This window comes from Euprymna scolopes, chromosome 19 (genome assembly GCF_053919585.1).
Source record: "Euprymna scolopes isolate OS-2025 chromosome 19, ASM5391958v1, whole genome shotgun sequence".
Classification (NCBI taxonomy): Eukaryota; Metazoa; Mollusca; class Cephalopoda; order Sepiida; family Sepiolidae; genus Euprymna; species Euprymna scolopes.
Window position 1 is genome coordinate 85,781,263 of NC_136500.1, and position 27,941 is coordinate 85,809,203.

Consider the following 27,941-nt stretch of genomic DNA (forward strand, 5'->3'; position numbering starts at 1 on the left):
CCTCAAACAAAGTAATGTGGAATGTATAAAACATGCCAATAGAGTAGTAAAGAAAGCCAAGAAAGAAAAATCCCAGGTAGATATTCCTGACTTAGGAGATCTCAGTCATCTCAAGATTGTTGCCTACAGTGATGCCTCATTCGCCAACCTGACAGACGGAGGATCTCAAGGTGGTTACATAATCTTTTTAGTTGGCAATAACCACAAATATACACCAATAACCTGGCAGTTCAAGCTTAGAAGAGTGGTCAAAAGCACACTGGCTGCTGAAACCCTAGCCATGGTTGACATGTCGGAGGCCTGTCTGTTTTATAGGAAACTACTATTAGAAATACTGCAATTGAAGGATGAACCCGAAAATATAAAAATAATCTGCAAAACTTACAATTCCTGTCTCTTTGACTCTGTGCATTCATCCACCCAAATACTAGATAAAAGGCTTCGTATTGAGATGGCTATTTTGAGAGAAATGCTGGAAAGAAAAGAAATAGCAGAGTTCTCTTGGATACCCACCAATGGACAGGTAGCTGATTGCTTAACCAAGAAGGGAGTCCCTTCATTTAAGATACTTGAGTTCGTATCTGAACCCAAAGAAACGGATATTTAAAAATAATTTTTTTTTTTTTTCTTTCTTTTCTCTCTTTTTCAGTGGTCATCTAGAAGACAAAAAAAAGGGGGAAGTATTGTTAACTCTACCCAGTTGTGTCCCTTGAACACTCTTCACAACAGAGAGTTAACTTCCCTACCGGCGACGGTGTAAACGGTACTTTTGGAAAAATATGGTGCGACCTGTACGCACGTGTTGAATAAACCCTCCTCAACCCTACTCCCGTTATCTGTGTTTATTTGCTTCTACAATAATGATAATTAAAAGAATCATTTTTGGCATCGGAAAATAGGCACAAATTTTTCCGATTCCGATACCCCAAAAAGTTTGAATTTTTCTGATTTCCAATTCCAATTAATCGCCCCAACACTACCTCTGGCACATGTTAGCACAAAACTGCTTCCCTGCAAACTACAATGTTATCGTTATAAAATCCAATATCAATAAATACTTGTAATGAAACATCCTTATGAGCAACCAAATTCTGTTCATTCTTTTCTCATAATATTCTTCATCATTCAACCAATAATCCATCCACAGATATAGATAGATTGGACCAAGATGATGTTTGTTTGTGGTCTAAGTTTGATTGGACACGAATGCGAATTCCGAGAAATAAACTTTTCCTCACAACAAGGTCAATCATGACACAGCAACACATCCACAGCGGGATCTTTTTTTCAACCATGGCACAAACTGCTTGTCTACAACTACATCCATGTCATCATTATATAAAATCTGTGTCATCAGTTGACAGCAGTAGCTGGTGAGAGAGGAAGCCAAAGTGTCTCTTGAACTATCCTTTCTCCTTACGTTGCCGCTGCCGACGTCTCCCCTTTTTCCATAGTAGCAGCAGCTTGCTAGTATGTAATACCAGTAAACGACATCTCCCTCTTCACGATAGCAGCAACAACACACTAACTTACAACACCAGTATACAACTCATACAATCACCTTGCTAAAACTGCTTTCTTCTTGTTTGTGCTGGACTTAACATCTACAAGTTAATGTGCAATAAGGATACAGCAACAAGGACAATTTTAACCCTGCTTTCTTTCAGGTTTTGATAGTTCTTAAAACAAAGGATATTCCTAATTTCTTTTTATTTCCAGCACACTCTGACAACAAGAAGCATTACTAATTCCCTTTCCTTTCTGGAACATCCTGACAACAAGCGACAATCTTAACCATTTTGTTTCTTCAAAATAAATATTTAAACTTAATATTCCTGTCTGTCTTTCTTGCTAATATACACTCATTTGTTGTTATAATTGTCAACATCAAGTGTTGAGATATAACATTTATGATGGCAATATAGCAGTTGGTATCAATTGCTAATAATAACAATATTAATCAAGATTACTGATAAAAATCAATATAAAATATTAAAACAGGACTCTCTTACGTTTTCTACAAAGTGATATTGGAAACTGAAGCACATTTTGCAGCTAAAGACAAGTTTATATATTTCTTAATTAATTGAAATGCTTATTGAGATGAGTATTATTTATTCATTTATTTATTTGCGGACTATTATCCTCATCTTTTTAGTAGTTGTTTCATCATGACGTTTCAGCCAACTATTCCTCTGGCCTTCATCAGGGTGTCACTGCGACGGGATAGAAACTCCAAATCTCCTAACTGCATCCTCAGTAATTACTGCCTTATTATAGTTGATCATCATTTAATCTCAGGCAACACTGAGCCACTCTACTAGTGTATATATATATATATATATATATATATATATATATATATATATATATATATATATGAGGATAATTCCGATAGTAATGACTTCTATTTTTTAACTCAAAAAGTTAAATAGCTATGAGACGGGAGTTATACCATTAAAACAAGCAACCTTTTGTGCTCCAAAATTTAATTTTTTACAGTCACCACCACTCTCAATAAAGTTTTGCCAGCGATGAATGAGAGCCTTGATGCCTCGATCATAAAAGTTAGCACCTGCAGAGGCAGTCCATTTTGCACAACTTCAATTACACCATTGTTGTCAGGGATATGCTGTCCATGTAATGCCACCTTTAAAGGTCCAATTATATAGAAGTCTGAAGGTGCGAAGTTGGGACTATACGGTAAGTGAGACAGCACCATCCAGTCGAACTTTGTCACACATTCTGCGTTCTTCAAACTTGTGTTTGGTCTGGTGTTGTTGTGCTGCAAACAGAATGTTTCCTTTTTCTCTCGCTTTATACAGGCAACCCGGGTCTTCAGCTTTGTTAGCATTTCAACATAACAGTCAGAGTTGACAGTAAATCATGGTTCCAAGAAACCCAGGAGAATGACGCTCTTCCTGTCCCAGAAGAGGATATACATTACTTTGCCTGCAGATGTCTGCGCCTTGAGCTTCTTTGCTGGGAAGCAGGAGTTGTACCATTCCATCGACTGCTGTTTAGACTCCCATTTCCTATCTGTGCTAACATCAACTTCGTAAACATTCAACAGGTGCTTTTGAATATTGATCGGTTCAATTTTTTCTGCATGGAGGATTTTTTAAATGTGGACTCATCAGGACGTATGAAGCTCAACAGCTTAAATATAATAATAGGACGATAGACAAGACAAAGTCATATATTGGTATATATAGATTTATTTGCCAATGTAATAAGGAAAATGGATATAAGGAGCATATAACACATCCCCCAGTTGATGTTTTTTCTTTTATTACATCGGAAAATAAATCTACATATTATATGGCTTTGTCTATTATTATTAATATTATTATTGTTGATGATGATGATGATGGTGTCGTCTTCATCATCAGCATCAGCATTTGGATGTCCAACTCTCCTTTATGTATCTGGAGTCCAAGGAAAGCTCCTACTTTGGGCTCCAGATGCAAAAAGGAGAGTTGGATGTCCATGTATAACACTGAAATCCATTATTGAAGAGGAAACTGATCTGGTAGGAACTGAGCTGGTTGCTGCAATGGCTGACTGAGAACTCTGGCAATTGGAATTTGTTCACGTTTCACCTACTGGCATTGGATACAGCAACAACATATCAGCGGCGGCAACTGTCTGTCTTGGGAGATGATGGTGCAGCTCTGGTGTCTATCTGCACCGCTGAGAATGGTTATACAGACCAACTCGGGAGTGGCAGTCTCTGCCGCATTTGGTGAAGATGAAGGTGGATATAGAAATCATATATAAAAATAATAAATATAAATATATGCAAATATTTCTATAACTTATTAAAACTTTTCATCCTGCATTTTGTTAACTAACATAGCTTTTTGTTAACCAACATAGCTTTTTGTTAACCAACATAGCTAAAAAAAAAATGTAGCATCTGTTTAGATGCTACACTTGGTCTATTCTGTCTTTCTATACTGAGGAAATTTTTATTTTTGTTCCAGTTCAGAGTACCCTTTTTTGGGGAGACAGATTTTCCCCACATTAAAGACTGACCTTGTGTATCATCTAAGTGAGGAGGCAAATAGGAAGATGCATGTCAAATGTCCTTCGTCTTTATTAATATAACTTCTACATATGATTTGGATATCATGAAACGGACATAGTGCCACTTAATATCATCAGCAAGCACGTAAAGCTTATAATAGCGGACAAACTTAGCACATACTCCGATAAGATCCTCATGCATAAAGATGTTAAATCCTCCACCTTCGTATCTGGCTTACAAATAGAAATTGAGCATAATGAATTTGCAGAACACAAACTTTGTGATTTAAAGCACCCTATCCTGCCATGACAGAATTCAAGGCCAACTTCGTAGCATAGTAGGGATGCCCTTTTTTCTTCCCTGCAATCTCTTTCCCACAGAAGAGACACTGCTAGCCTGTCTCTGCTCTATTGTTATTTTCATGGCAAGTGCTCATTTGAGTTCCAATTTATGGTTCCCCCACCCCTTGCTAAACTTTTCCAAAAATCATTTGTCTAACTGAAACCACTATCAATAATTTCCTCCACTCTTTATCTGTCACTAAACCTAAACATGAATTTCATGAACAAAGCTTTTTTAGAACTGCCCGCCAGTGGAACTTTGTTCCATTCACCTGCTTTCCGGCTGACTACAATATGGTTGTCTTCAAACGTAATGTTAATAAGTTCCTGATGAGCCGTTCCCTTAAGTAATCCAATTTATGAAATTTCCACTACTAACGATTACTATGCTATTGTTTCAATGACTACCATACACTGATTAACCCATATCCCTGAGTGGCTCTAGGCCTTGATAAGAGGGGACCCCTTTGTAAAAAAAAAAAAAAAAAAAAAAAAAATGATATCTTACCTTCCATGAAATTTCCACCAATTCCCAAGGTGGGGTCCACAGGAGGAAGTTTCTCACAACCAATAGACAAGGAATATTTCTTTTGAGTGTTCCACTCAGATATGAACGTATCAAAAAGCTGCCGGTTAGAGCATACATCTATTATGGTAAATTCATTTTGAGAACAATGCTGACTTGCATCGCAGAGAGGTCGGATGGATTTTGATTCATCCAGCTGCCCATGTTCATCATCTCTTTCTTCAAATTCCAAGCATCTCATTGATGGACTGGGGTTTTTGATGCTCACATTATTCTCTTTTCCATTCATATCATTACGGTCTGACATTGTGGCAGTTTCTTTGATCAAAACCAAATCTGAAGGATTTCTAACTCTTTCTTTATCCGAATTATCACAGTTTCCATTAGTAGCCTGGGGTTCTCTCTGCCTCGTACAGTATTTTTTATATACTTTTGTATTGGTATTTTCACGTACAGACGGCGCGTCATTTTGAAACAAATTTTCACTGTCTGAAATGGCATTCTGATTGCGGAGTCTCGGAGACCTTCTTTTCTGACTCGGCTTCTTTAACATTGTTTTTCGTTTGCCAAAGAGTTCCGGGGTGACAATGGGAGACAACTGAAGAGATTCCGAAAATATATTGTCTGGTGGGGTTGGCGGAAAGCATTCACTACCTATGCTCAAATTCTGTTCCGACGGTGGAGAGAAATCCTTCTCTTTAGATATGACAGCAGCTTTTTTGGCTTTTGTTTCAAACTCTTTCTCATCGGGAAATGAAAATGTTTGTTTACGCTTTCTAGAACTGGGTTGAGCAACAACTGCCGAATCTGATAGGAGACGTGAATGTTTCCCTGCTGTTTTTAAGAGACCAGCATCACAATTTTTTTGGATTTTGTTTTCTGCATTTTCACCGATTGATTCTCTCTGAGATGGATTGTAACCGACTTTCATACACACTACTGCTGGAGTTCTCTCCTCAGGCGACATAGGTTTTAAAAAATCATCAAAGTCACAGTTATGTTTATCAAGTCTTTCCAGAATCGAAATGCCAACGTCGACAGGTAACGGGGTAAACAGATCGTCACTAGAAAAATTTAAATTGGATTCTGGCCCAGTTACAATCCCATTAGTCTTTTCCCGCTCCAGTTGTTCTTGCTTTGCATCAGCATTCAGGACAAACACTGCTTCCTGGCCACTTTCATAAGGTATTCTAAGATCATCATATGAATTAAACAAATCATTTTCTTCTCCAAGAGAGGTTTGTAGATGATCTTCAGTGTAACCAAATCTTTCGTAATTGCTTGCAGGTAACAGTTCCTCCGGGGTTGTATCCCGTATTGTACCAAAATGCTTTTCCTCTGAATTTCTAATCGGTAGTTCTTTGAAGATGGCCATTTCAGAGATGCTATCATCCGTATTAGATGTTGGAGAGTCGGTATTGTTTCCGCCTTTAGTTTTTGTAACTGCCTGACTTGCACCAGTGGAATCTTCAACAAATAAGAGAGGAGACGTCTCAGATGTTGGAGGATCAGATCTTCGTTTGGAAACATTTCTTCCTGGGATTTGTTTCTTAGAAATTCTATCCTGATCGACTTGCACATTGACATCCATCAGTTCTTCTACTTGAGTATCCACTACGAAACTGTCTGCAAAGACATCAGAGATGGAGGATATATTGGCATTTCCAGGTTTGCTTTTTATGCCATTTCTGTCACATTCAGGGAACAGTGCTGTATTCATGGCTTCTGAAGTGCCAGGTTTGGAATGAATAGTCATATTGGATTTTACAGGGATTTCTCTAAAGTTCATAATTATTGAATCATTTTCATCTTCAATTCTGTTTTTATTCTCAGAATCCCAAGAATTCTTCATTATTTCTCTACCATCTTCTAAACATTCTGTTGGATTATTATCATCATCATCATTATTGTCATCATCATTATTATGCGATAAAGAAGCAGATATTAACTGCTTGGGTTGAATCTTTCGAACCGTAAATGGACAGGCATTGGTAGGTTTTACAGTCTTACATATACCGTTATTAACTGGTGTGCATACATCATCAATTGTTACTCGGCCATCGTGTTCAACACTCGAGGACTTATCTGAAATTAACTGTTCGTCATCGATCGGTGTAGAAGTCGTGAACAGTTGTTGTGCCTCACAGTGAGTTGTTGGTGTGGTAGAACCACCTGACTTTGGGAATTGTGCAGGGGAGAATTTAAGAAAATCTTTAGTCGATGGCTTTCCATCACCAGAAAGAGACGCAGGATTATCAGTCTTGCTGTCGTCTAAAGGTAACGTAAGTCCTTTGCTGCATCCAATGCGAGGAGAATTAATAGATGGCAAATTCTCACATTCATGGGAGTTTTTCCTCTTGCAGAGTGAGTTTCTACTGAGCAAAGAATGGTTTGCAGGAAGTCTGGTATTTATTGCAATCGATTCGTTTGGGTTGCGGATAACAGTTTCGGTAGGTCTGTTTTCAGGTGGAATCATTTCAAGCATGCACACAGAATTCACATCCATGCCATCAGTATTTCCGTTATCTCTATTAGCGTGGAGACTGGAATCTTGATATCGGATATCAGTATTTTCCACCAAGTTCATATTAGTTAAATTCTCTTTTAAAACAATATCCTCATCCTTTCGAGTTGAAGTTGTTATTCTTGCCTGACAATCTTTCGGGTCACCATATATTTGATGATCCGGAGATGTTATAAACCCAGGCGGTGGACTGAGTACGATAGATTTGTGTTGAGCATTTTGTTGCACTGGTGAATCCTTCATTTGATTAGATCTATGGCTATTATTTGGGCCAGCTTCATTAATATTGGATTTCTGCGAATTAATCCTTAAGAATTTGGTAAAATTACTCTGAGGTCTGTGAATGGAATTATTCTTCTTACTCGTAGACCTGTTGGTGACGCTTAAACTTTCCTGTTCCTCCCATTGAACACCCCCACCTCCAAGACTCTGGTCGATAGTTTGCCGTGCTTCTTTTATAATAGTCAATGCAGCTTCATGAGCTGTCATTCCTGGCATCCCTCGCAGGCAGACACAGTGCCTGTTTGCCAGCCTCTCTTTAGCATCCCATTCAGTCTCGTCTTCAGTCTTTTTATTACTAAAATAATAAGAAAAGTTAGAATATGTAAAATAAGACATTTTGCATAACAAACTGACAATTACGATTGCATTAAATAATCTAATAAGATGTAAAATTCTTGGTGGGCGGAACATGAATAATATCGTACAAAATTATTTGGATTATTCAGACTACTATTCTCATTCAAACCATTGTAGTCGATGCCACCTCTGATATTCTTCTCATTAACAATAATCTTTGTCTCTTCTCTTCACTGAGACGATAAATAATAATAATCAAAAAGACACACAAACAAAATGGCGACCAAAACAAAACTGATTTAAAAAAAAAAAAAAATTGTTTCTTTTTATTTAACCATTTTTGGACTCTTAACAGCACCTATTTGGTATAAACACCCTTGCCTCATAATCACATGATTCTAAGTTTGTGCCTGCATGTGCCCACTGTTTCCTTGCAGCAGGCACATGCTAATCGTGGCCACTTATTCCTCAGTCGCTCTTCACCATCACCATAGAAACCATCTTATCAAATGTGTGAATCTTTAGGTCGAACTTGGACCTGTATGGAATTGTGAACTGAAGTTTTTATTTAATCCACAGTGGGAGATTGTTTTCATTCCATGTCAGCTATGACTGGATAGAGATGCTAATTTATGTTCTTTTAAGTTTTAATCCTCTGTAGTGAGGATTGAACCTTCAACCTCAAGACGACAGTCTCTTCGAATTGGTTGTTAAACAATGCCATTACCCATCAGGCCATATGTCCATGTAAGCAATTTTATTATGAATTCGGGGAATCTTAAACCTAATTTTGTATTTACTTGTAGTATTACTACTTTTTTAGCATATTTTTTTAACCCTTGTTCACCTCAAACAAGGTAAATTGCCACTGAAACATAAGGGACTATTGTAAATTAGAGACCGTCTAAGTAGGGAGCTGAGCAGCAAGATATCTATTCACATGACAGTTAAATTTCTACTTAACAGTTTAGTAAGCAGGAAACAGGGAGCGAATTCCAAAGTCTAGAAAAAACTATTAGAGTAAAAGGCTCCTCAGTATCAGGAAACCTTTACTATAGAATTATTATTATTATTATTATTATTATGATGATCACACAAAAATTTTTTTTTTATGTAACTCATATTGCAATTTTCTTACTGGTGTTTCAATCTACTATTAATAGTTATTGGTTCTCGTATTGTATTCAATTCTATACTAGATCTACTTAGAAGGTCATTGTCAACCAACATAAAGTACCGCTTCTTTGAGACATCTTATTCTCTGTTTATAATTTTCACTTTATTCCATAAAAGTAAATACTTTCCCTTCTCCCTCCATATGCGTTCAACTATAAAGATTCCCAGCATGAAGTTCAAAGTTGCGCCTGAGGAAGGTTGGACGCTATGTCGTACGAAATGATTCAAAATATAACAATCAAGATGAGAACAGTAGTCCGATTGATCCAAACCATTGATCCTCAACTAAAATATCCCAAAAGATAATTACATGATAAAAGATAATTACATGATAAAAGATAATTACATGATAAAAGATAATTTTTATTCCATTTTCACACGAAGCAAGGCACAGTGACACTTTGATGTAGGGGGTTACAATCAGGGACATAAGTTGCAGGGATACTATGTAGGGAGTTGAGCAGCAAGATGTCAGCTCACATTGAACTTCTGCATGTCAGTACAGTTGGGAAAACAGAAGTTGGGAAAGTAGAAGGCCTTTTTACATCTAGGGATCTCTACTGTGTAGGGGTGGGATTTTGCTGCTTGTCAGGTTTGTTGGGGGAATTTATGTCAAGAGGGTACAAGAGCTTGTAGTTCGTCGAAGCATCCACCATTAAATGATAAAAGATAATAGAGAATTAAATGACAGCAATCAGAGTTTTTTTGGCTTTCCTTTTTTTATTGTTTAACACTAAATTTTCATATTTACAAAAAAAGTAACACGATTTACACAATTTTAAAAGATGAAAAGATAAAAAGTGATGCTGTCCTCATGAGTAATAAAATTTTGTTCATTGCAGTCATCATTTTTCACCCTCTCATAGCATTCTTCATCATTCAATCAAAAAACCGTTCATCTCATAATACCTTTTTTTTTTTTTTTTTTTTTATTACATTTTCATCCCAAACAAGGCGCATTGCTACTTTGGTGTAGGGGGCTACTATCAGGGGCAGCAACTACTGGGGCACTATGTTGGGAGTTGGGCAGCAAGATGTCGGTTCACGTTGCACTTGAACTTCTGCATGTCAGTACAGTTAGGGAAGCAGGAACTTGGAATGGAATTCCATAGTCTAGCGGTTCTGGAGTAAAAAGATCTTTTACATCTAGGGATCTCTACAGTGTGGGGGTGGGATTTAGCAGCCTGTCGGGTTTGTCGAGGGTGTCTACGTCGTGGGGGCACAAGTGTCTGCAGTTCGTCAGAGCATTCACCATTAAAATACTTGTAGAACAGGCAGAGGGATGCAAAATTTCGTCGATGGGACAGAGGCTGAAGCTTAGATGCCAGTTCAGGGCCTATCAGATTGGCGACTCTTTTTTTAACCTTGTCTAGGAGCGAGAGACTAGTAGCAGATGCACCAGCCCAAATGTGACAACAATACTCCATACATGGGCGAATGGTGGCCTTATAGAGGTACAGGATACTTTCAGGTGTCAGTAGTTTTCTAGCACGGTAGAGAGAGCCTACCTTTTTCGCAGCGGCCCTGGCAATGTTTTAAATGGTGATTCATTAAAATAAATAAGGTGATTCTTCTAAGTTACTTCCCCTTTTAAAATCATGATTTATCATCTAGTAGCCCCATTAAACGTGCTTGATTTGAACAAGTCCATGCTTACCTTTCAAAAGAGTTTCCTGTTCTAAGAACGTGCTCAAGTTCATTCGGGTCAGCACTAGCCAAGCTGGCAACTGACACATAGCCAACAGAGAAAAGAATCCTGGCCTGTTGACCACTCAACAAGGATATTCTTACAAGATCACACAATTCTCTTTGAATACCAAATGTCAGACGACTTTGGAACTGAGCAATAATCAGTTCTAGAAGGGTCCATCCGAGCCGGGCACAAAACGTAGTTACCATTCCTGTTTTGATATTGAAAGATGAGGAGTAAAAATTAGTATAAATAATAACAAATGTTGACGGGGAGGGGTGGGGCTACATTAGAAACATTACACCATGGTTAAAGTGGTTAGCGCTAGGGTTAAAGGTGTTGGTAAATAATTCATTCAAAGCAGGGATGTGATTAACCAATAACAAAGAAATCTGAAAAAGTAAATTTCCCAAGCTTGAGACCATGCCTATCCTATTATCTATTACATTTGGATATTTTTAACCGGGAATAAAGTCATCCACATATAGTACTGTTTCATTGTATCATAACTCATCAGTGCGGCTTGACTAGCATCTTTCCCTAACCAAGGATTGAACCTACAAACATCACATTGATAGTTGGCAGTTCTACTTTAACACTATTTAATCCTCAGCTGGAGAGAAAGGGAAAGATAGCAAATAGAATAAGATTAATTTTTTTTATATTTAATTGGAATTCATTGAGATGAGCATTATTTAATTTTATTTATTGCGGACTATTATCCTCATCTTTTCTTAGTTGTTTCACGACGTTTCGGCCAACTATTCCTTTGGCCTTCGTCAGATGTTAACCGCGACGGATAGGAACTCTGAATCTCCTGACTGCAATTACTGCCTTCAATAGTTGTTATCGTCTCACCACGTTTTTGGCCAAGTAAGCCTCTGGTCGGCTTTGGGTAGGATTGAAACCGCTATCTTCAGACAATCATCACCTGGAACCGTAGAGATTCAACGTCTCTATCAACTGCGCCACGGGCTCCAAAGTGTGATCAAGGTCGAATTTTTTGGTCTTATAAATTCATGTTTATTATCTGATCTTCCATGGTCGGGCCCATATCGAATGGTATATATTATTTAATTGGAAGATCAGATAATAAACATGAATTTATAGGACCAAAAAATTCGACCTTGATCGCACTTCAGAGCCCGTGGCGCAGTTGATAGAGACGTTGAATCTCTACGGTTCCAGGTGATGATTGTGTGAAGATAGCAGTTTCAATCCTACCCAAAGCCGACTAGAGGCTTACTTGGCCAAAACGTGGTGAGACGATAGCAACTACGGAAGGCAGTAATTGCAGTGAATGCAGTCAGGAGATTCAGAGTTCCTATCCGTCGCGGTTACCACCTGACGAAGGCCAGAGGAATAGTTGGCCGAAACGTCGTGAAACAACTAATAAAAGATGAGGATAATTGTTCGCAATAAATAAAAATTAATTAATTTTTTTGTCTTTTTATTTTAAATTTAATTGATTTTGCAACTCACTTTTCCTGATCCAAACAATCTAACCTGAACTCAATAGATGACTCAATAGGTCACTTTTTCTTTTCTAATTTTACACTAAGTTTTTTTATATAGAAAACTGAATGATGACTGTTAAAAAATTGCATTAGTAATTCTTTACAAATTTCTTTGGTGCTTGTCTACATCGGTGATCTTTAAAACCAACACATTTCAGGTGAAAACATTCTTATGTACTTACGTGTAATGGTAAAATTAGTATCAATTACAACAATTACAAAAAATGATCCAGATGACGATATGCTAGAAGTATTTAAGAAAAAAATCAGACACAATTACATTCCTAGATACTGTGTTTAAAGATGGCAGATCATCAATTTAAATCAATGATTATCTCCCTTGCTTGCCTTACTAAATTGATTGCACAACTTTTTCACATTAAAACATACGATAAAACTTAAATTCAATTTTTACTTGCAATTATTTTTGTACTACTGGATCATTTTTCGTAATTTTTGTAATCTATTATATAAAAGGGAAAATGTGTGTGTGTGTGTGTGTGTGTGTGTGTGTGTGTGTGTGTGTGTGTGTCTATGTGTGACAAAAACTTTTGACACACGCAACGAACATTGACAAAATTGGTATCATTTGAAAGGTCAGTCTCTCGGACGACAAATATCAAAAAATCGGGTAAAAGGATTAATTCTTTGACCGTCAACTGGGCCATTATTTTACAAGGAGGGGTCCGTTTTTGTGTCAACATTTTTGCAAAGTCATCATATGCTTTGCAATGACAAAGCTGATTTCGAACGCCTGTGATGTCATATGTCATAGTGGGTGTGGGGGCTAAACCATTAGGGTTTTTTCACCTTCTTTTTCTCCTTCGCATTACAGGTTCGAGCCTGCTTGCCTCCTACCTTTTTTTTTAACACCTATCTCCACCCAGGCTGCCTACTGCGTCTAATTTTTTTAAAAAATTAAAAAAAAAAAAATTTCTGGGGGTTGCTCAATATCCTTACTACAACTCCACACCCAGGCAATGCTGGGTACCCCTGCTAGTTTATACTAATTTCACTATGACATGTAAGTATATAATAATCTTTTCACCTGAAATGTGTTGGTTTGAAAAGATCACCAATGTAAAAACCAGCATCATTTCTTTTTAGAATCTGAAAATATTTTGATGAATTGATAATATTCAGAAAGGATTAAAAAAACAAAATAATTAAATTTTAACAATTTGGAGGAAGGGTGATTGTCATATATGTCAGCCAGTTTAAAAAAAAAAAAAAGAAATCTTACCAGCAAAAGTTGCTGCTGACTGTTGCAGTGACTGCAACTGGCCCTTGTTGCATTTGTACTTCTTGGAGACTGCAATGAGGCTCATCTCTTGGACAAGATCTAGAAGGGCAAGGCTCGTAAAGAATCTCTTGTGGATGTTAAGCGTCCGCATTTGCTTGTCTGTTTTTGTAGGGATTCGTCCATGGATCGCTTTAACCAGGAAGGACTCTTCAATGCCAACCAATTCGGCAACTCGCTTTTGGTCGGCAGTAAGTTTTTCCCAGAGGTCATAAAAAGAGAACCAATCGATGTTGGCAGAAATTTCCTGGGAATAGATAGGCGTCACCTGGAACAAAAATAATCAATACAGGTAACGGCAGGAACACTAGATAAGATTAAAAAAAAAAAAGAAGCGGAATATTCGTCTGTCGAAACAATGAGGACCATCTGATCACCCTGGATGGATGATGGATAACACATGCTAAATTGTGAAGCAAATGTTGTGAATTCTTAACCACTCCTCTTCTAAGTCAACACTGCTTGCTTCCAGTGGCAAGAAGTCCAGGACGATTGGAAACAATGCCAAGATAAGCGGAGAGCACATATAACACATGGTATTCCCAAATGGTCACCCATTTTAGTACCGATCAGGCTCAATGATGCTTAACCTCAGTGATCTAATGAGAACTGGTGTGTGTCAATGTGATTATGCCATACATAATAAAGAAATAGAAAGAAGAGTATTGCAATATTGAGGAGGCTTGCTGTTACTCAAATTCCAGGGAAATCTGCTAGTCATTAGTAGCAAGAAATCACTAATAATGGCTGGTGTGAGAATTTCAAGTGAATTAAAACAATATTAATAACTAGCAAGACCACCCGGCATTCATTGTAGCTTCAGATTGCTAGCCGGCTCTCAGCTTGCAAAGCTACTGGGAACAGGTTTTGCAGACAGCAAGTGGTATTCCCAAATACTTACTCATGTTAGCACTAGGGCGATGACAACAATATATTCTTTTCATTGTTTTGACTCTCGAGTATATATCCGACACAGTTAGACACAAATAATCAACCGAGGATTACATCACTCTACATAAAAACATATAAGATATCAATGGTTATATACCTGAGAATCAAAACAAGGGAAAGAATATGCTGTTGTCATGGTCCTACTAAGCACTAACCAAACTCAATGTTGCTTAATTTCAGTAGATTCACATGATTATAGCTGTATTTATATATATAATAACAATTGTAAGTTACTCATGTTCCCTCCAAAAATAAACTGGTAGTGTCGACATGGACTGGTGCCATACCAAATAGCCATGAAGGGTCAAGAAGGAAGGAAAGATCAAAGTACTAACCAGATCTTCATTGGATGAGTGCGAAGAGGAGACCACCCAAGTTCCAGTGAAAACCGATGGTTATTGATAACAAGAAGTCAATGGTAAGCAGATGCTGTGATAATGCAAAGACATTTGCAAAGATTATTGAAAGAAGTGGAAATCTGAGAAGATTTGCCGATTACACTCTCACATATCGTGATTTCACCATCGCCAGCAACCTCTTCCTGGATGCTGAACTCCATAAGCCTATCAGCAAGGCAACAATATGCACAGCTCACTTGGCAAAAAGAGTCTAGAACAAGATGCTGACCACCAACAGCAAGATGAAGATGTACTGGGCCAACATGCTCAATACACTGTTTTACAGAAGTGAATCAGGGACCTTCTACTCGCATCAAAAGAACAGGTTCAACACCCTCTGCCTGTACAACTTCAAGAGAATCCTAAGAATCACCTGGCAGAAGCACATCTCAAATAAGAGAATTCTTGATGAAGCAGACATCCAAAGCATGTTCGCTCTGCTAACCCAAGGTTCACTACAGTTGCTTGACAATGGGAGAATCACCAAGGATGAACTTATAAACAAAGATGGCATAAAATTAAAAATATACACTCGTGAAAGTTCATATTATGTAATGGCTACGGAGTACAATAGCACCTTGGGGGAGAGTCGTCAAGGATGCTGTTGGACCACAATTATCTATGTTATGTCCTTTGTAGTTATTTTTTGGCCAGCGTTAGAGAATGCAACCTACTAATGTGAAAGTTTGTAATTGATTCCATCTGTATGCAGAATTTATGACAAGATCTTAATCTTTTTCTTTCATAGTCATCAGAAGCTATCTGAACAGCTTTGCATAGCTTTTACAAACTCTAACGTTGTGTCAGCCAGATACATTTTCTGGTAGCACTCACAGACTCTGAGAACAAAGACGCAAAATAAATGATATTTACTTCTTTGTTGTTCACGCATCTATCTACAATGCTGGCAACATGTCCTTTCCTTTGGCTTTGCAAGCTCAGTGTATTCTCGGTTAGTATTTATGTCTGTAGATCTCCTCTTCTATATTATATTGTGTACTACATTTCCTGTTTTGTATTACATTCATTTTAAGCAGATTTTATTGAGAGTAAGCCACAAACCTCATAAAAAATGTTTTCTAGGTTTTTTTTGTTTGTTTAATTTTACCTCAATAAGTTTTCAGAAATCAAATGTTTGCCCCTTTCTTTCTTGGGACTAACATTTTATTTATTTATGAGATACATAGATACCCAAGTGTTCATTTAAAATTCTCCCTACCTTTTCAATTTCTTCCCAATTAACCATATAACTATGTTATAGCTTATCATTCGTGTGATCTTCATTTGGTTTGTCCAGATTCCAGATCAAAAATTTATCTGGTCTGGTGCAGTATCCATCTTAGTGCTGTTACTTGACGAAACATCACTAAGAAAAAATGCACCCATTCCTCATATGAACTAGTGCATAACCAACCTAAGGGGATCTTATTTGAGCTTCAAATTCTATATTATCTTGAATATTTGGTCACAGTTTATTTATAAGGAAAAGTATCTTTGTGTCAGGTTATCCTAAGACAAACTCTTGTACAAAGAGACTGAAGATACTCAAAGATGGTGTCTAGTAGGCATTCAAACTCTCTCCCATAAATGTGTGTGAATATATATGTAAATCTTAAGTGGAATAAAACTCTACTTTATTATCTCAAGTTGATCACTGCATCTACATTAGACAAAATAACAAAAAAATGAGTTATATCCATTTCATAGGTCAATGATTTAATCCTCTTTATTTATTTTCTTACAGCAGGAAAATGTAGCTCAAGGCTAGAAGATGGAAGGAGAAAGCCAAGACCCTAGCTGAAGAGGAAGGCTGACCTCTAAAAATAGCCTATCAGCATTCTCCAGCAATTGGCAATAAACCAACAACAGTTCGACAGATAAAAAGCTAATGATATGGGCAGTCTGTGTTGAACTGATATCAAGAATGTATTTAAGAAGAAGATTCATAAGACAATAAAATAATTTTCTTTTTTCCGGACAAACGGAATTCTATCAGCAGACAAGATAGATTCACTAAATACTACCAAGCAAATGTTTACTTTTTGTCATTCTTTGTTTTCTTAATTACAGATAGCTGCCTTTTCAGTAAAAAAAAAAACCACATTGTATGTTATTGAATATTCGATGCACCTACCCGGCATTGACCAGGAATGGTTTTAATTTTTTTTGTTGTTATTTTTGAAAAATACTATTTCATTAAAGTTGTGGATTTTTTAGATGAGCACTGATTGTTTATATTACCTCTATTGATCGAACTATTGTTCTCATCTTGAGTGTTATTTGTACAACGTTTTGGTTGGTTTGGCCTTCAACTGTCTTTAAGCATGTTGGTTGTTGCCTTAGGATGATCGAAGGCCAAACCAACCGAAACATTGCACAAATAGCACTCAAGATGAGAACAATAGTTCGATCAATACAAGTCATACTATTTCTTTGTTTTCGAATGTTATTTTGAAATTAAATTAAGTATAAAAATTTTAAATTTTGAAGTTAAATAAAAATTTGACAATTTTTTTCAATTAATAAAAAGATACTAAAATACCTGACTTGTTTAGGAAGAAATGAAAATACATTGATTTTAGTAATTTCTGTTATTGCTTTTTTTTTTAAATTATGTTTTAATAGTAAATAACAGATTTCCAACAATAAAAAAAAACAGATGCCAAATTCTACTTTAGATTCAGCACTGTTTCTTCTTGATATCAATAATCTTCTGAGAATATTATTCAGAAGATTAGCATTCATGCGGTTGTTGCTTCTCGCCCATCTTCCTTGGATCAGTTGAAATATGCAATTGATGTAGAAGTTGTGATTGGGGTAGTAAATAGATTGTTTCATTTAATCTTGTTGCGACTCAGCTCGTGTCTTTCAATTGTAGGTGTGTCCCTTCTCTTCCAGAGATTCTCATGGATGCTCTTGAGGTCTATCTTTCTTATCAAAACTTTCTTGGAGTTCAGACAGTAGTTCCATTGCTCTTTCTGCTTCCTATAAAGCTGGTTCTCCGTACTGTTGTTCCAAATACTTTCCCACAGCTGAAGCTATTCTCTATCTCTATAAACCTATTATCAGAATATGTATGGCATACTGCTGCCATGTTTCGACTGATGATCCTCTGTCCCATTTAAGGATTTGTGATAAGGTTAAAAAACGAATCTGTAATTTGATTGATCCTATGCTTTCTTCTTCTCTGCACCTCTCTCTCACAGACATGATGTTCCTAGTTTGTCTTTTATATATATATATATATATATATATATATATATATATATAATGTGTTTTTCAGAACTGTATCATCTATTCCCTGCTTCCTTTGTTTCAGTTCGTTTCACTTGTTGATCTAGTGGTCTCCATCAATTCACTGTTTTCACACCTTATCATAATACAGCTTCCTATTCCAGTAACATCTTTGCAAGAATTGCAAGCTTGTGGAACTCTCTCTCACTGCTGACTGTTTTCCTTTGCTCTTTTTAAGGCTAAAGTCAATAGGCATCTCCTGTTTTTATGATAATCATCTTTTATTCTTATTAGCACCTTACATCAAGTGGTTTCATGTCTTGTCTGTAGCGATTTATATAAAAAAAAGAAAAAGTTCCATGATTAAAACCAGGACCTTTGGATCTTCAGTCTGATGCTCAACCAACTGAGTTATTTAGGTTGGTTACATGTTTGTTTTTTATAATGCTAAGCATTTTGTAATTGTATTGGTTCAAGGATAGACAACGGTTGCTTTCTTGAATTATTGTGATCTATAGTTTTCTTTCTACAAAATATTTGATTCTGGTCTGTCAGATGATGTTCACTTGAAAAATGTTCTTAGGCAGATAAAATGTCATTTAAAAGAAACTTAATCAAAATACGTTTTTTGTTAAGAACAGAGACTTAAAACAATCTGATAACCAGAATCAAATAGGTATTTTTTAGAAAAGAAAACTATTGATCAAAATAATTTGAGAAAACAACTAGCTCTACTTTATTATATAGATATTTTAATACATTCAATTTTTTAAACCAAAATCAGGTCTCTTTCCTGTCATTACTCTCACAACCATAGTCAATATATGATGATAATTTTAACTTACAGTATAAGTGAAACGGATAAATCTAATTGGATTTGAACACAGATTAGTTAATCTATTATTTTATATGATCTTTGTCTTATGTATTATTTGAATTATTCAGACTACTGTTTTGATCTTCATGCATTTCTGCCAACCAGGGAATCTGTACAGAATTTCAAACTCTTTATGTAATCCATGGGAAGGAGCATACTCTTTAAAAATATCTGCAATGTCATGTGGCGTAGTGGATAAAGTACTTGGTAAAATTCAAATGAAAGTTACTCTTCTAGAGTGCAGGCGACACAAAATCAAATTGCAAATTACTTAAGAATCATACCCAGTCATGGCTGGCGGAATGAAAATATGGTATTCTCATGGATTAAATAAGTTTGAAATTCCGTGCAGATTCCAGAGTTCAACAAAATACACTTAAAGAAGGTCAGAGATTACAACGACCAAAACATTGTGTGAATAACATTCAAGATGAGAACAGTAGTTCAAATAATCCAAATAATATGAATTTTTAATCCTCATCTCAAAAATTCAGGAACGTATATTATTTATTCATTTTAAAGTCTGTTTTACCTGCTACTTCAATTTTTCTACATCCATTCTGTCAACGTGGCCATACCATCAAAGTCTATTCTTTTGCACACATCTCTTTATACATTCCAAATTTTATTTTTCTCTGAACTCATCAGAACAAAGCTTGTCTTTAAGACTCACATTACATATCTATCATATCATTCTCATATCATTTCTCTCCATGTAACACATGTCCTCAACTTTCACTGGCTATCTTTTCACTTTCATATACTGTCACACCGTACATACATGCCTGATAGACTTTTCTTTTAGCCAACTGTGGTAGCACTCTTCTAGTTAGTAATTGCAAAAGTTCCCTAAACTTACTCCATCCATTCCTAATTCTTGCAATCACACTGACAACTGCTCCAATGATGCTAACAACAACTTCGTCAGCTTCACAATCCAGATATACTTTTTCTGTAAACAATTCAGACCCTCTTTGTTACTCTTTAATAAATTCAACCTGTGGCATCACACTAGACAGTTTACTTACATAAGCAAATGATAATCCAAAGCAAATAGAATAAATGTTCTAAGAAAACTCACCAAGTAAAGAACGTGCAATTCATTTTCAAGCACAAAAGCTCGTCTGGCTCTTTGCAGCTCTAAGAAGACATAAGTACCTTCATCAGGGGAAAGGCCAGATGAGAGAACGGCAGATCCCAGTTGTGTTGGGAAAAAGTAAGGTTCTAATTTGGTTTCATCATCTGGAATAAAATTAAAATCAAACAAAACTTTTAGGGTGCTTGTACAGTATTATGGGATTTTAAAAAATGCAGTTTAGATAAAAACACAATTACGTGTCATGTCGAAATTAGTAAAAATTACAAAAAAATGATCACATAGAAGATTTGCTAGAACTATTTTTTACAAAAGACAAAAGACATTAGCAGTCTGCCATTTTCTATTTTGAAAAGAACAAATTACAACTATTTTGTCAAAATAATAGACTGCAGTTACTTCCCCTGGATTTTAAGAAGTTTTCAACATTAATAAATGTTGTTGTTTCATCCAATGCCAGAAGAATTTAAAAGTTAAAACCCGCAAGAACTTTCTTGTCAACATGATATGATGTGAGGTTACTTTTGTTGTTTTATTCAATGCCAGTAGATGCAGGTGAAACATGAACAAATTCCAATTGTCAGAGTTCTCAGTCGGCCACTGTAACAACCAGCTCAGTTCCTGCCAGACTAGTTTCCTCTTCAATAATGGATTTCAGTGTTACACATGGACGTCCAACTCTCCTTTTTGTGTCTGGAGTCAAAAGTAGTAGCGTTCCTGACGGTTCATCATGGTGACTAATATGACCGGCAAGACTAGACGTCTCTGTCTCACAATGTTGGAAACATGAGGTAGGGAACCATACAATGACTTGTTTGTTCGGTCACTTTTCCAGCATATGTTGTAGGCTTGTCAAAGTATTCTGATACTATCGAGATGTTTTTGGCACAATACAATTAGCATCCATGATTCTGAACCATACAGAAGGATTGACTCTATGCAGGCTTTGAAAACGTTGGTCTTGGTTTCTTTCTTGATTGGAGATTTCATACTTTCTGTAAAGAATGAAGTGCACTTCATGCCAGCGCGATACTAACATTTATATCATGTTCGCTTTTGAAATAGCCTCCCAGGTATTTGAAGTCGTCAACACAGTCAATTTCTGAGCTATCAGATGAAAACAACGGTGCGCTAGAAGATCGATTTAGATGCATGTACTTTGTTTTTGAAGCATTGAGATACAGCCCAACGTCTTGACAAGCTTTCTCGACTCATTTAAGAAGATCCTACGCAGAATCAATACAATCTTCAAGGAGTGCAATGTCGTCAGCACAATCCACGGGGACATTAACAAACATGATAATAATTCAACAAATTTTAGTTTTACTTGTAATTAGTTTTCTACGCAATCAGGTTTGACATTCTTACTAATTTCAACATGATTCATGGGTACGTAATCATGTTTCTACCTAAAATGCATTTATTTGAAATCCTATTATATTGCATTAAGCACCGATAAAAGATTGGTTAGAAATTTTGGAAATGCAATTTCATGTTAGTTATGGCATGAGTAAATGGACAATGAACAATTAAAACAAATGAAGTTTTCAAAGTAGGTAAGATCATATTATTGAATTAGTTTGGAATGATTTTGGAGATGAGTAAATTGTATAATTTTTTTTTAATTCTTTGGACTATTATCCGCATCTTTTTAGTTGTTGTTTTCACAACGTTTCAGCCAATTATTTCTCTGGCCTTCGTCAGATTAAACAACAACTAAAATGATGAGGATAATAGTCCAAAGAATTAAATAAAATATTAGGTAAGACAAGTTATTACAAATTAAATAAACAAATAATATTCAAAAAATATATTGAAATGGAAGCAATACAAAGAATGCACATTAGGTAAGTTGTAATATAAAGAGATATATTTAACAGGGCTCTACAGACAAATTTATATTTGGTTGACCTTTGATAACTAAATATTTTTGTTTACAAGTCAAATAAAAAAGTTACTAGCCAAACCCATATGATTTTTGGAATATGACATCTTCATTCAATGATGAGTACGTACATCATAAAGATTTTTGGTGCATATTTTTTTAATAAGTGTAATTCTAAATATGCACCAAAATTATGTCGAGATTTGCAGGCATTAGGTTGACAAGAAAGTTCTGGCAGAATTTTAAATTTTAATTTCAAATGATATATTTTCAAATAAGTTTTCGTGATAATACCTTTACTTTATATGTCATTTTAAAGAGCGTTTTTTGCTTTATCTAATCATTTAAATTACAATTGTTTCAAAACAATTATGTCTTTTTTTTCAAAATGTTGAATAGAAGATGGAAAAAAAGCAAATTTGCACAATTTTCTAATTTTAATTCAAGCTAGGCCAGAAAGCTGCTGAAACAGGTTGCGATATCAACAAAGCATTTGGCCCAGGAACCACTACTGAATGCATGGCACATGGGGATTTAAGAAATTTTGTGATGGCGACGAGGAGCTTGAAGATGATGAGCATAGTGGTCAGCCATCGGATGCTAACAATCAATTAAGAGCTTTAGTCAAAGCCAATCCACGCACAACTGTTTGAGAACTTGCTTCTGAATTAGCCATAATGTATACACGATTTCCAACCACTTGAGAGAGATTGGAAAGAAAAAAAACTTGATAAATGAGTGCCTCACAAAAATAACAACAACCAAAAGAAACGCCATTATGAAGTGTCATCTTCCCTTCTTTTACGCAACAAGAATGACCTGATTTATCGTCCAGGTTGTAACTTGCGATGAAAAGTGAGTTCATTACAACAACTGGCAACACTCAGGTTAGACGCCGACAAAGTTTCATGACACTTTCTGAAGCCAGAGTTACACCAAAAGAAGGTCATGATCTCATTCATTAGTTTTTTTTAAATGCAGGCAAAACTATTACGGCAGGGAAGTACTGTAAATAGATGGATGAACATCATCAAGACCTTGAGAACAATACCCAACAGTAAGCAACAGAAAAGCCCCATTTCTCATCTACGACAATGCCCAACTGTACGTTGCTAAACCGATCCTGCAGAAGTTGAACGAATTAGGTTACGAAACTCTGCCTTATCCACCATACTCTTCAGACCTCTCACCTACTGACTACCACATTTTCAAGTATCTCAACAACTTTCTACATGAGAAATGCTTAAAAAACCTAAGCGATACGAAAAATGCCTTCAGCAACTTCATCACTTCCAAAATGCAAAATTTTTTACGTTACTGGCATAAATACACTTGTTTTGGGTTAGCAAAAGTATGTTGATTCTGATGGTGATTATTTCGATCAATAAATTTTTATTTGAGCCGAGATATGTTCATCTGAATTTAAAAGTTAAAAACAACAAAAAATTTGTCAACCTGATAATTTCGGCACAATACATCTTCTTCGGAATATTTGTTTTTCTGTCTCATGTTAGTATCAACAGAAAAGATTTAGTAGTAAAAATCCGAAGAAACAAGACTTAACCCCCCCCCCCCATGTCCCCCAAAACCATACCTCAAGGTGTCACTAACCTGCATTAGGCACTTCTTTCAGAGTTATGAATTCACTTTCTTCCAGAAACTGAATACATTCTTTGACAGGATCAACATTATCAGCCGATGACGTTCCCGCCTGCTTCTCTTCTTCTAAACATGCAGACAATAACGTACATTTTGTATAAAGATAAACGTCAGAAGGTTTTCTGGCAGCTCCACTCACAATAATCTGAAATGGAAGGAAACAGAGAATAACTTAATCAACAGAATAACATCAATAAATAGTATTACTAATGAATGGTAACACCAAGTAAGTGTTAATAATGATGGTATCAATTAACAATGTAAATATTCTAAGATTACATCAATCAAATAGTATCAATAATGGCATATATTAAGTGCCAATAATGAATCATGACACCAACACAATGCAACGTTTTACGTTTCTGAATTTTAGAGATGAGGATTGATTATGTATTTGTGGGCTGTTATCCTCATCTTTATAGTTGTTGTTTCACAACGTTTAACCACCTGAACAAGGCCAGAGGAATTGGTTTAAACAATTAATTAAAGTTTTAATGTCTGTTTTCATTTTACTAATAAACATCTCGATAGTGTATTTTAGTGTTTTGTTTGACATAAACTGATGAATATCAATGAAAAACTAACTTTTAACAACTATTTTTTAAGGATAGGTACAAAACAGGGGCACGCTATTTGACCGTGAAATCAATAAAGTCCTAATTGTCCAGAAAATGAGTCTTGCATTGTTGTTATGAGCTTTTTGTTCTAGGAGAGCCGACACGGTCAAGAGATGCAACGAAAATATAAAAAGATACGTTTCTGCTTTTATTTTATAAATCCCCCAAAAAGGGCTGAGGTGCCGTAATATGAACATTGCCTCGAAATAAACAGACACTATCCTTCCCTCCTCTTCCCCCACAAAGACATAACAATGCTTGGCCAGTCCATCACCTTTACCCTTAGCCTCTTCAGTAAAGCAGTGGTTGTCTTGGATGTGTGTTTTGGGTCACTGTCATGCTGAAACACTGCTCTGCAACCCAGTTTATGGAGGTAGGGTATCATGCTTTGCTGCAGTATTTGACAGAACATGTTGGACTTCATGTTTTTAGGGAATTTCCCTAATAAAATAACACAATTCTATGAACAATGACAAACAACTTCTTCAACTTAACAAGGGAAAGGTTTATTCGCAAAGCGTACTGAAGGAAGAAAGTAGAGTCGGGTCTCCACTGCCTTACGAGGTAGTTACAGCCCGCGGCTGTCGTCAATACCTTTAGTAGGAGCAGCGAAGAGAACAGGCGTCTAGCACCGACGAAGGCTGGTAGCGTAAGAGAGAGTTTTCTTCTGGGACCGGAAGCTGTCTGGTCCCTAGGGGTTAATTTGTATTCGTGTGCAAGTCCTCAGATTGGACAGTTTAACGCCTCATCACTCACTCAGAGGAAGCGAATGCGCGAGAAGAAAAGGGGTCTATTTGTGTCTGCTACATAACCCCCTGCTTAGGCTGAAAGCCGACAGAGAGAAAGGTAGCATAACAAATAGCAGAAAGAAAAAATACAATAAGAAATGTCCGTTTCTTTAGGTTATTTTCTTGTAGAAAAAAAATGTTCTTACTTTTCTGTGAAAAGTTGGAATATTTGCACAAAACGTTCTGTTCTAAAAAGGAGAGAAGAAAAACTGTTCTTTTTCAACAGAAATACACTGTTTTGCAAAGTCTCTTCGGCCAATGTACCCGTCAACCATTACATGTAGTGGTCACATAATTGTTCTCACGTGGAACATTTACCTCAGGTGTATGATTATGCTGTGTGTATGTTGGAGGAATGTGTGGCTCAGGTGTTAATGTGTCCAGAAAGGCTCTTTTTACCCTATCTACCGATACTGTCTCTTTTTTACCACTAATGTCTAGGATAAAAGTTTTATCAGTGCGTGAAAGCACGCGATAAGGGCCAGTGTAAGATGGAGTTAGGGGGGCTTTTACTGCGTCCTTTCTAAGGAACACGTGAGTCCATGTCGCTATGTCCTTCGGAACCAAAGATTTAATGGTCTGTTCCCTAGGGTGCATCGGCGGTAGCTTACTGAGATAAGCTCGTAGTCTGTTGACATATAGAGCTGTGTCAGTTGATATATCCTCTATCGGGGTCAGCATCTGACCTGGCAACGATAGAGGTGCTCCATAGACCAGTTCGGCTACGGAATATCCCAGGTCCTCCTTGATTGATGCCCGACAGCCAAGAAGGATGACCGGTATGTACTCGCTCCATCGCTGTTGATCAGGGTAAGCGCGTAATGCAGCTTTCAATTGGCGATGGAAGCGTTCTATCATCCCATTTGAAGCAGGGTGATAGCTTGTTGTCCGAATGCGAGTGATCCCGAGGATCTTGGACAGTTCCCGGAATAGGTGGGATTCGAATTGTGCACCACGATCAGTGGTGATTGTAGTGGGAACTCTGTAGCGCGATATCCAGCCTGATATAAGGGCTCGCGCTACAGATTCAGCCGAAATGTCACTAAGTGGGATGGCTTCTGGCCACCGTGTGAAACGCGGTCTATGCAGGTCAGGAGATAAGTGAATCCCTGACTGACCGGCCATGGTCCAACCAAGTCAATGTGAACATGGCTAAACCGAGCGTCTGGGGTGCTGAATGTTCCAAGGGGTGCGCGGATATGCTCGTGCACCTTTGATTTTTGGCAGGATACACAGGAACGTGACCAAGCAATGATGTCACGCCTCATGTTAGGCCAGAAAAATCTAGCTGTAAAAGCGGACGGTGATCGGTGTAGATCACAAATTGTCGGCCCTCGAGTGAATGTTGGAAGTGTTTCACTGCGAGGTACATTGCCAGTAGTTCGCGGCCAAACGTGCTGTAACGTTGTTCGGCCGGTTTCAGCTGTCGCGAAAAGTATGCAAGAGGTTGTAACTGTTGTTGGTGCTGCTGTTGCAGCACTGCACCTACAGCTGTGCCTGATGCATCAACGACCAGTGAAAACTGGGCATCGGGTACAGGATGTGCCAGCAAAGATGTCGTCACTAGTTTATTTTTCACTTCAGCAAATGCTCTAAGTTGGATCTCATTAAGTGAGATCTGCTCGTTTTTCTTCTTCCTGTTACGTAACAGGTCGGAAAGAGGAGCTAAGAGATCCGCACAGTGTGAGATAAAGCGTCTGTAGTAATTCAACAGACCAAGGAAGTGCCTAAGTTGGCAAAGTGAAGTGGGCGGTTGAAGGTCTTGTAGAGCTTTCACCTTTTCCGGCAACGGAGATATACCGTCTGGGCTGATAATGTGGCCCAGGAAAACTAGTGACGTAACACCGAAAACGCATTTACCAGGGTTAATCCTCACTTGGTATTGCTGAAACCGTTCAAAAAGTAGGCGGAGGTGAGTGACGTGTTCCTCAGGTGAGGCACTAGCCACGAGAATGTCATCTATATAGTTATAGACGAAATCTAAATCACGCACTACTTCATCCATAAAGCGCTGAAAAGTACTGGCAGCGTTACGTAGGCCGAAAGGCATAGTAAGAAATTCAAACGCTCCAAATGGAGTTGTAACCGCAGTTTTGGGTATGTCGGCCGGATTCACCGGGATCTGATGGTAAGCCTTAACCAGATCTAGCTTAGAGAAAGTCTTACAACCATGCAGAGAGGAAGCAAAGTCCTGAATATGCGGGATTGGGTAACGATCAGGTACCGTCATGGCATTGAGTCGTCTATAGTCCCTAGTTGGACGCCAATCTCCGTCTCGTTTTGGAACCATATGCAGAGGGGAAGCCCAAGGACTGGACGAGGGGCGTATAATTCCCAACTGTAGCATATGATTAAATTCTGCCTTCGCTGCTTTAAGTTTATCCACAGGAAGGCGACGAGGGCGTGAGAACACAGGAGCACCTGTGGTCTCAATGTGATGTTTTGTGGTGTGCGTGGGTTTGCTCACCACAAAATTTAAATTGGTTAACTCCGGGTAGGAGTGTAGCACCTCATGGTATGGGTCATTTGCAGCGGCAATGAAAAATACCGGGCTGATAGATGGGGCATTAGATAACGAGCCAGGGACGGAAAGTTCCGTGCTAGCGTCTATCAGCCGGCGTCTGCGCATGTCGACCATTAAATTAAAATTATGCAAGAAATCTGCGCCTAGTATGGGGTACGGTAGATCTGCTACAGTGAAAACCCACGTAAAGTCTCTCCGTAAATTCAAGTCCAGAGAACGTGAAATTTGA

General features: G+C 37.3%; 1 protein-coding gene across 1 annotated transcript in view; it reads right to left on the reverse strand.

Annotated features, from left to right (window-relative positions):
- The window catches only part of LOC145239813 (DNA polymerase theta-like), a 168,893-nt gene that overhangs the window by 55,689 nt on the left and 85,263 nt on the right, over positions 1-27,941 (reverse strand). The window contains exons 13-17 of the mRNA XM_080103341.1: positions 23,736-23,928; positions 20,225-20,385; positions 13,627-13,951; positions 10,834-11,077; positions 4,880-7,998 (exon numbers count right to left, since the gene is read on the reverse strand). Of these exons, the coding sequence (XP_079959467.1) occupies positions 4,880-7,998; positions 10,834-11,077; positions 13,627-13,951; positions 20,225-20,385; positions 23,736-23,928 (4,042 nt within the window). The remainder of the gene's footprint in view (positions 1-4,879; positions 7,999-10,833; positions 11,078-13,626; positions 13,952-20,224; positions 20,386-23,735; positions 23,929-27,941) is intronic.